Source organism: Telopea speciosissima, chromosome 8, assembly GCF_018873765.1.
Source record: "Telopea speciosissima isolate NSW1024214 ecotype Mountain lineage chromosome 8, Tspe_v1, whole genome shotgun sequence".
Taxonomy (NCBI): Eukaryota; Viridiplantae; Streptophyta; class Magnoliopsida; order Proteales; family Proteaceae; genus Telopea; species Telopea speciosissima.
Genome location: NC_057923.1, coordinates 59,583,398 through 59,593,201, shown reverse-complemented (window position 1 = coordinate 59,593,201; position 9,804 = coordinate 59,583,398). Strand labels below are relative to the sequence as shown.

General features: G+C 36.5%; 1 protein-coding gene across 2 annotated transcripts; it reads right to left on the bottom strand.

The window, feature by feature from the left end:
• Positions 1 to 1,097: 1,097 nt before the first annotated feature.
• On the bottom strand, positions 1,098 to 8,082 carry LOC122671054 (probable glutathione S-transferase). 2 transcript variants are annotated; one of them, XM_043868146.1, is made up of 2 exons: positions 7,774 to 8,082; positions 1,098 to 1,662 (listed from the first exon to the last, which is right to left on the bottom strand). In XM_043868146.1, exons 1-2 carry the CDS (start codon positions 8,080 to 8,082, stop codon positions 1,294 to 1,296), a joined length of 678 nt encoding a protein of 225 aa, XP_043724081.1. In that variant the 3' UTR covers positions 1,098 to 1,293. The 2 variants fall into 2 exon arrangements, with proteins under 2 accessions (XP_043724081.1, XP_043724080.1); XM_043868145.1 differs by lacking the exon at positions 7,774 to 8,082 and adding an exon at positions 2,579 to 2,922.
• Positions 8,083 to 9,804: the final 1,722 nt, after the last annotated feature.

Below are 9,804 nucleotides of genomic sequence, written 5' to 3'. Positions count from 1 at the left end.
GATGTGGCTTCTACATTGGACTACCTTCATTACCACTATTATGCAACAATTGCTCATTGTGACTTGAAGCAAGCAATATTGTACTTGACAGTGATATGATTGCACATGTCAATGATTTTGATTTGACAAGACTAATTTTGGAAGATAACAAGAATTCATCCCAGTCTCAAACTAGTACAATTGGCTATGATGCTCCCAGTAACAAATAAACCATACAATTCTATTTTCAGTGATGGATATATTAAATTTTGATTCTCTAGATCTAAATGCCTTTTACCAAGTTTTTTCTATCTAATTTTTTGTATTTTTTGTAAAGTTGTTTCTATCTATTCAAGTCCTCTTTTGGGTTAAGATAAGGAAACTGTCCTGACGTATAGGTTAAAAATAAAACACCCTTGAAAATTAATGGGGGAAGGAAGAAGACAAGCAAAATGAGTCCATGTAAACAATAATGAGAGAGATCAAACATGGGTGGATCCATATGATAGAGGACCCTACCTCCATCTTTTTGGTCAAAGTTCAACCCAAAATAGGCATATGGCATCAAAACTTAATCTAAGTTTTAAAGATTACAAAAAATGCCACTGACCTCTATTATTGCACAGTTTAAAGTATCAGGAATTGAATCAAAATTGGTCTTGAGTGATCCCGATTTTGATCAATTTGATTTGGTGTCAGCTTGATTTTTTATCCCTTCGATCGCCTTGGTTCGCCTAGATGCCTTAACAACTATGGTCTGAACGTACACCTCTTCACGATTTACACATATATAGAAAGATAATTTGAGGGAAAAAACCAAGAAGCCATGGGATTTGATACCATGTTGGAGGGTTCAATCCAAAACTTAAGTCATTAGGTGGAGAGAGCTCCTCAAGTGTATAAAGGCACCAAGGACCATGTTTCTGAATCTCGGATCGGATCGATCAATATTGGTTGGATTATATCGGTATTGGTCGAGGCCGATCCCCAGATTAGACCGATACAACAAGATTTGACTGGATCGTTCCCTGAGATTAGCAAAACCCTTATTAAGTCTATGTCCTTATAAATCCAAAAAGACACCAAGGTTTGTGTCACATCCAGAATAAGTGTGCAAATAACAGAAAATTCAAACTCTTTACTACTAGATTTGAAAGCAATTAAAAGATTAACAACAAGGATAACAAGCTCTTGAACATGTAAACATAAGAAACAAACCCAAAGATTAAAGAGTAATACAACTAATTATCATAATGATTAAGGTTTATGCAGTGTTGGCAACATTTTCACCAGAACAGAGATCTACACAGAAACTCATTTATAAACCATGGATTTTGATGTAGTTATGGCTTTCTTGCGAGCTTGGAAGAAAGCAAACAGTTTATCTTTTGGGGGCAGACATTCCTTGACAACTTCACAACTGAGGAATTCTTCACTCCATTTGTGTAAGGTAGGGAATTTATCCTCATCTGACAGTTTAATTTCTACCACTTCTTGAAGCACTTCAACCCAAAAGGCTATGAAGCTAGCTGCAATGTCTACTAGCCCAATATTGTCTCCTCCGAAGAACTTCTTCCCCTTTAGCTCATTTTCAAGTATTGTAAGAAGCTCCCATGTCTCTTCCATGCCTTTCTCTTGTTCTTTCCCTTCATTCCAGCTTGCCTTCCATATTGCAGTAAAGAACTACGAACATCACAATAAACAAATTAGTTTAGCACATTAAGGCAGCGTTTGGTATTCATTCTTGGAATGCATTCTAGGTTGATTTCGTATTCTCAAATGTTAAAAATAGTTGTTTTTACCGCTAGAGAAAATCAACCTTGAATGAATTCCAAGAATGCATACCAAACACAGCAACATTAAAATTTCAATAAATAAAAGAGTAAGAATACTTTAAACATGATAAAATATGTGAAGGTGGTCAAATGATTTAAGTGTTATTCCAAAGAAACCAAAACCTTTCATGATAAGCAGCAAGCAGTTGTAGGGAGATTCATTTGTTTCCTAATTGTGACTGCTTCACCTCCCCCCCCCCCCCAACCCCTACCAAAGCTTTAAGATTTTTTCCTTTTTTTATATAAAAGGTCTGAGTTCCCTCCACTCACGGTGAATGGGATCTCATTCATCGAGGGATGGGAGAGGAAGAGAAAGGGTATCGGGAGGGTATTTTGGAACATACAAAGTCCCTAGGAGTGGTTTGTAAACCTTTGGATGGTGGGTGAATCGTCCTTCTATGGGTGGAGGAAAATTTTGTCCTTTTAAATAAACGAAAAAATCTTTCTGAACAAATGGAATAGCCTACTACACCTCCTCACATAGATAGGCTATGTGAAATATGATATTAAATTTGACACGTGACTTATCTAAATAAACCCTTCATCTATTTAATGGTTGAATGACTAAATCATTTGTTCACATGACAACCAACTGTCTATGTGGATAAATCTCGTATATATATATATATATATATATTCATTCTGCTAAAAAGATCAATTGTATTAAGAAAAGAGAAAATAGGACAAAAAAATACAGAATACCAAAACTAGCTTTCGCCAAATACAGGAACCTACTATAAGACATATATATAAGTATCTCTTTCCTTCTCATCTATGAACTTAATCCAGAAACGGGCGATGGCTCTCTGGTAAGGATCTTCAGGCATTATGCTAGAACCTTTCCATGTTTCATCGATGTATTCAAGTATGACGATGGATTCGACAATAGGTTTTTCGTTGTGTAAGAGCACAGGGATCTTCTTATGAATTGGGTTATATTTGAGAAGCAATGGACTCTTGTTGGAGAGATCTTCTTCAATGTATTCATAAGACACACCCTTCAATTTTAGAGCTAACTCTACTCTGCGACTAAAAGGACTTCCCCATGAGCCAAACACTTTCACTTCTGCCATTGTAGCTCTAAACTGCAAGTCTCCAACTTTCTATGATTTTTGGAGTGTTATTTTCCTGCTTTAAGCACTTCTAGCTTAGAGTAAGCACTTGGGGACCATTAAATGACACTTACCACTATTAATGTTTTGACTAAGATGCTTCTTAGTTTGAATTAAATGTGCACAATGTTTCTTAATCCCCAAGTTTCAATAACGATTGCTTAATCCCCACGTTTTCTTAGAATTTTCTATTCATAGTCAATTGTTTTGTCTTAGATTAATATTGTTGACCATAACTTTCAATAAATACATAGCCACGCACAAAGGGTTCCTTAATCACCAAGTCTTCATTCATGCCAATGACCCCTGAGAGCTCGACACGTAGAAGAAGTTTCATCCAACGGTGCAAACTCGATGTAAGACAATTTTTTTCTTTTCTTTTCTTTCTTCTTGAGCTCGACATCGTTTGATGTCCCATCTATCAATGATGCGTATCAGTCAAAATCGGCTTGGATTGGCCAAAATCTAGGTTCTATTGGATCGGTTTTGGTATCGATTAAAAATAATATAAAATGGTAAGAATCAATCAAAATCCCCAAAATATTGGTCAAAAAACCCAAAAAACAAAAAAATGACACGTATTGGATAGGATCGGATCGGGTGATCCAACTGAGTAGACCGATCCAAGGAGCAATCCAGGAATACCTTACCGAATCTGTCATTAATCGGGATCGATCTGAATCGATTGATACCAATCCGATCCAACGATTCACCGATCCGATACCTCAAACCATGCACTGTAGTCTGTAGTGTCCTCCCTCCCACTTCAGTTGTAGGCTTGTAGCCCATGTAGTACTGTTCTGCACTTCCTTCACTTAATCCTTAAAAAAAAATCATTAATTCATATTTAATTATTTTTTTTGGATTAACATTGTTGATTATGACGTCAGCTAAGCTTTAGCTTCAAGAAATCCATAACCTCAAACGTCAAACATTTACCCAACCTTTGTCCGAAAACACTGCCCAGCGTGACGTCCACTCCTTTTTATTAGAGGAATTGGAGGCATTGAATGTGCCCACGAATTGGAGGTGATAATTATTCGTATAGATAGACCTTTTTGCCAGATTGTAACACATTTCTTAAGTTTGACTATTTATCCTTTGCGTGTCTTCGTCGACCAAGACAATTTTAAGAATAAGGATTTGAATCAAAATTGGTCATCGATTTGATATGGACGATTCATGATCGAAAACCTTAGAATTATTGAGTTTTCAAACCTAAAAATTACATCGGTTTATTCAAGTTCTTGGTGCCTTCCTATACATGAGAGCTCTGTCCACCTAATGCCTTAAAGTTTTAAGTTGAATTGAATTCTCCAACATGATATACTAAAACTTTTTCACATGAGGGAAAAATTGAGATGTTGGGAATATAGAATTATACGTTAGATATTTTCCAACGGTAATGTGTGGGCTTAATTAATTATTGAGTTGACCATTGATGGGAATCAAAACATATGGGTATGCTACTTATTTTTTTTATTGAGATGGATCAAATCTGCCTGACCCATTATGAAAGTGGGTTAAAGTTTGGAGAATATTATAAATTCAACTGATGAGGGTTCCTATAATTAGGGGTGTCAATCGGTCAGTTCGCGTTGGTTTTTTCGGTTTCGGTGTGACTTTTAGGGAAACCAAAATCGAACCAATAAGGACTTTTCGATTTTGGCTCGGTTTCGATTTCAGTGAGGTTTGATTTTGTATCGTTTCGATTTATAATAACGGGTTGATAACGATTTGGATTCTATTCGGTACTGGGTTTTTTTAAACGGGTTGGGTTCTTGTGCCTATTTTCTTCTCTTTCTCTTTTCAACTACATTAAATATTTCATTAGCCTCACATTTAAAAAGGAGATCACTTGAAGAAACATTGTTACAAATCAATTTCCATATTTTCATCACCTCATATTTATTGATTTATAACAATTCCCTTTACAATCATAAATATGCTCACTAATATTGAAATCAATTCAATTATTCATAACCTTATACTCAAATTTTTTTTATTGGTTTCATTCGGTTCAATTTTCGATTTATTATCGATCGGTTCTGTGTGGTTCGGTTTTCAGTCGGTCCCGTCATACCCCAGCCCAAAACCAATCCAATAAGGATCGGTTTGGTTCGGTCCGAGTTATTTCGATCAGTCTTAACAGTCTGGGCTAGGTTTTGACACCCTTACTTATGGTCACTATTCTCTTTTCTCTTTTCTCCACAAGAAAGAGAGCTATGTGGGAGTCTAGGAGACTGTAGAGGATCTCTATTGCGGTTATCCATGATTATTCGAGGATTCGCAATAACTCTTCATCGACTTCCACTGGTGTAAAGTACACATTGATTCTCTTCTCTTTATTTTATTACATCGTGTTCTAGGGTTATGTATAGGATTCGATTGGGATTTCATAAGAAATCCAAAGATTTTCTAACATTATAGCCTCACATCGATCAGTTTAATCAAATCTTTGGTGCCTTCATATGCTTGAGGAGTTACTCTTCACCTAAAACCTTAAGATTTTGGATTGGGTTGAACCAACCAACAAATATTAGATTGAATTGTGTTTCTCATTCATTACAACAACTTTGGTAGTTTCTCCAATTAATGATGAGGTTGATAATTAATGAAGATAAAGAGGGAGGGATTTCGTCTTTTAATGAAGGAGATGAGGAAGTTTACCAAAATCATATTCTACCCTCTAGCAAGAGGAAGAAGAAAAATAAGAAATCTTCTACTTCAAGGGTCGGTCTAATGTGAGCCTGAAAATAGTGTGTGAGGGACACTCTATTATGCCCCTTGAGTCTGAAGTGATTCCATCATGCACTTTCAAAGCGCCCTTAAAAAGATGATGATTATGATGGCCATGCATGTCATCTACCTTCTAGAAGAAGTTAGCGCTCAAGGCCTTTTCCTTTAAAAAGATGATGATTTCGATTGGGCTTTGTTAGTTCCAAAACACAATGGGCCAAGATTTTCAAGGTCAATCAGGGCTGGACCGGGCTTGGAAAAACCCTGCTAGGATTAGGCTGGGTTGAGGGTATGCTTGGTCCTTTAAGGCAAGCCTGGCCCATTGGCACCCCTATGGAACTGTAATGTAACAGAACCCTTTTTTGCATATATGGGTTTTTGATTAATTATTGTGAGTTTAGCAAAAATCCTTCTATAAATCTAGGTGCTAACTTATATATCCACAAAGACATAAAAAATTATGCAAAGATCAGAAGAATCACTCTTTCATAATCTGAAAGTAATTAAGATAACAAGGAAAACAAGCTCTTTTACCAAACATGTAAACAAGGACAAAAAAACAAAAACCCCCCAATGATTAAAGAGTAATGAACTAATAATCATAATAAGGTTGATGTAGCGGGATGCCTGTGAAATGACCCAAACACCCCTGCCACGGCGGGAGGAGAGCCGAATTGGATGTAGTGTGGGTTACATCTTTATGACTAGAACAGAGATGTAAACACAAACTCATTTATAAACAACCATGGGGATGGATTAATGGGAAGCAGTCATGCCTTCCTTGCGAGCTTTGAAGTAACCAAACAGTTTCTCTCTATCAGGAAGAGTTTCCTTGACAACTTCAACATTGCAGAATTCTTCAGCCCATTTGTATAAGGTAGGGAATTTGATTTCATCTAACAATTTTATTTCTACTGCATCTTGAATTACTCCAATCCAAAAGGCTATGATGTTAGCAGTAATGTCCACAATCCCAATAGTTTCTCCTCCAAAGAACTTCTTCCCCTTGAGCTCATTTTCAAGTGTTGTTAGGATCCCAAATGTCTCTTCCAAGGAAGTCTCTTGTTCCTTCCCTTCACTCCAGCAAGCCTTCCATGCTGCAGCAAAGAACTGCATAACAATATATGATTCAATGTTTAGCCCATCAATTAGAGAATAGTTTTAAGTTGGGAGATTAGACCTGTCTCTCTTTCTCTTTCTCTTTCTCTTTCTGTCAGAGTTTTATGTTTTTGTTAAATACGGATAGTAGGAAAAAATACCGAGAAAAAAACTTTTTTTTACCATGGTAAACCATATGGTTGAGACATCCACCAAATTTGATACGTGACTAACACAAGAAACCTTTCATCTATCCAATGATTGAATGACTTGTTTGCCGGAAGAACCAACTAGTTTGTGTGATTACACTTTCATAAATAAAAAATAAAAAAAACTAGTTGTGTGGGAAAATCTCCCATAATATTTGTGTGAAATTGATAAATAAATAACCCACTATCTTGTAATGAAAAAAAATAGGCCTGATTTGGTATGATTTCTGTTTCAATTTTGGATTGATTTTATGAAATAGTCAATAAATAGATTTTTGGTTAAAAAATGGAAATTGCTTTGGTTGTATCAATATAATATATTTCAAGAATAAAAAAACTCATTTGAAAGTTCAATTTTTTAGAATAGATTCTCTATATTTCTTTGGGAAGGGTGGTGGCGGTGGCGGTGGCGGTGGCGGTGGTGACGTGGAAGTGGTAGTGATGGCAGTGGCGGCGGGAGATGGTGGTAGCGATGGCGATGGGATAGTGGCGGCATGGTGGTTGTGGTGGTGAGACCATTAGGAGAAGAAGTGTGGTGTTTTATTTTTAACATGAAATGACTATTTTACCCATCAAATTAACAAATCAAATGAAATAGAATTTCTGAAACAACTCCCCAGCTATTTCAGAATTTTTATTCCACTTGATTTCTATTTCATTAAAATAAAATGAAAAACCCAAACCAAAAAATTTACGAAATAAAAATCACCCCCTGAAATTGAAATAGAAATCATACCAAATCATGCCTAAAACTACATAAATGTGAAAAGCACTACTTATGAACTTTGGAACATCTCTTACCTTCTCCTCTATGAACTTGACCCAGAATCTGGCCATCGCCTTCTGGAAAGGATCTTTAGGCAGTAAGTTATAGCCTTCCCATGTCTCATCAATGTATTCGAGTATGATGGTCGATTCGGGGATGGGCTGTTCGTTGTGTACAAGCACAGGGATCTTCTTATGAATTGGATTATATTTGAGAAGCAAAGGACTCTTGTTAGCAAGATCTTCTTGAATGAGTTCAAAAGAGACTCCTTTCAGTTTTAGAGCTATCTCCGCTCTGCAACTGAAGGGACTTCCCCATGCACCGAACAGTTTCACTTCTGCCATTAATGTAGCTCTAAAATGCAATTCTACAACTTTCTAAGAACTTTGCAGTGATATGCACCTCTAGCTTAGGGTTTTATATAGATAGAGCACTCGAGGGGATGAAATTTTGATGCTACCCGAGTTGTAGGAATGTTCCTAGTACCCAAGCTTGGAGTCACAGAAATAGAATAATTCACTTCTCCTTAAGGTTCACAAATACCCTCCTAGATTATTGTATTTTCTAAAATACCCTTTTTTATTCCATTTCTTTGACCATGAATCGGGTAGCAAGAACATTCTTGCAACCTAGGTAGCAGCAAAATTTCGTCCCTCTCAAGGACCATTGACCATGGATAAGCAATTGCTAATATTAACACTGATCCGTCGTGTTAAGATGATTCATGGTTTCCTTCACCTCCAAATTTCCTTAAAATTTTCAATTTTATAAGGATGGTGCACTGCACGCACATATGGACCAAAAACTTCACCTATTCATAGTTTTTTTTTTTTTTTGGGTGAATGGCTATTCATAGTTAACCGTTCATGTTTCTTAGATTAATATTGTTGACTATAAAGTAGGTTAAACCTTTGAGAAATGAGATTAAATTCTCCTTAATGATGGGACCCTGTGATTGAACTCATGTGCCATCATCAACTCGATCACCATATAGCATATGGTCACAAATATCCTTTCCCATGGTAATCAAAAGGTTAGATATTTATGCTGAGAATATTCTTGAGAAACGGGGTCCATTCAATTTTGTGTTTAATTTCATCATTTTGTTTTTTGGGGGTGGGGGAGGGGGGTTACAGATAATTTATTCATTGACTTGAGAACACATTGAAGTTGGATTATAAAGTTTCACCAACCACACAATGGAAGTGATCGTACTATTGTACACGTTGTTGACAGGGCTTTCCTAGCTAAGGAATCAACCACATTATTGATTTTTCTATAAATAAACTGAGTCGAACATGATTTAAAGTAAGAGGAGAATTGTAAAACATCCTCCAACATCAGCTTAACAGATAAAGGAGCAGGTATCAGTGATCTTGAGAGGTAAACTAATAACTCCATGGAATTCGTCTCCACAAGACTTTTCCATCGTTTTACATGCCATGTTTTCTCTCTCAATGTCAATTCTAGAAGAGGGCCGGCTCAGGTTCATGTATGAGCAAGAACAATCTCGTATATTCTTATCAAAAAAAAAAAAAGAACAATCTCGTACACCCCTGAGCTGACTAGATGGAATCCACTTTGTCAGCTCAGGGGCATACGAGAATGTTCTCATACGTGAACCTGAGCCGAACTCATTCTAGAGGGTCACAACATCAAATTTTAGAAAAATAGTACTGATCACATCCAGATCATCTATATATATTAAAAACCTAAAGTTATGGGAGGATAGGGATCATAGAACCTAGTCTAATGCACAAAAAAACTGGTACATGCAGAGACACTTTCCTCGTCTACTACCTATCGTGAAGAAGGTAATGGAACAAAATAAACAAACAAAGAAACAATGGCGTGGTAATTAAGAGGTCACCAACCCTCATCTCAACTCTCAAGTAGGGAAATTAATGGGGATAAATATGATATTTTGGAAAGTTGGAAATGAAAGCAGCATCCAACTATGGTTGATCATGAAAAGGTAGTGTGTTGGTCACTACTATGGCCTTGTTTGCCAACCTTTCATATATATGGTGGTTTTCCCACAACATCAGTTTGGGGGAATCTTCCAC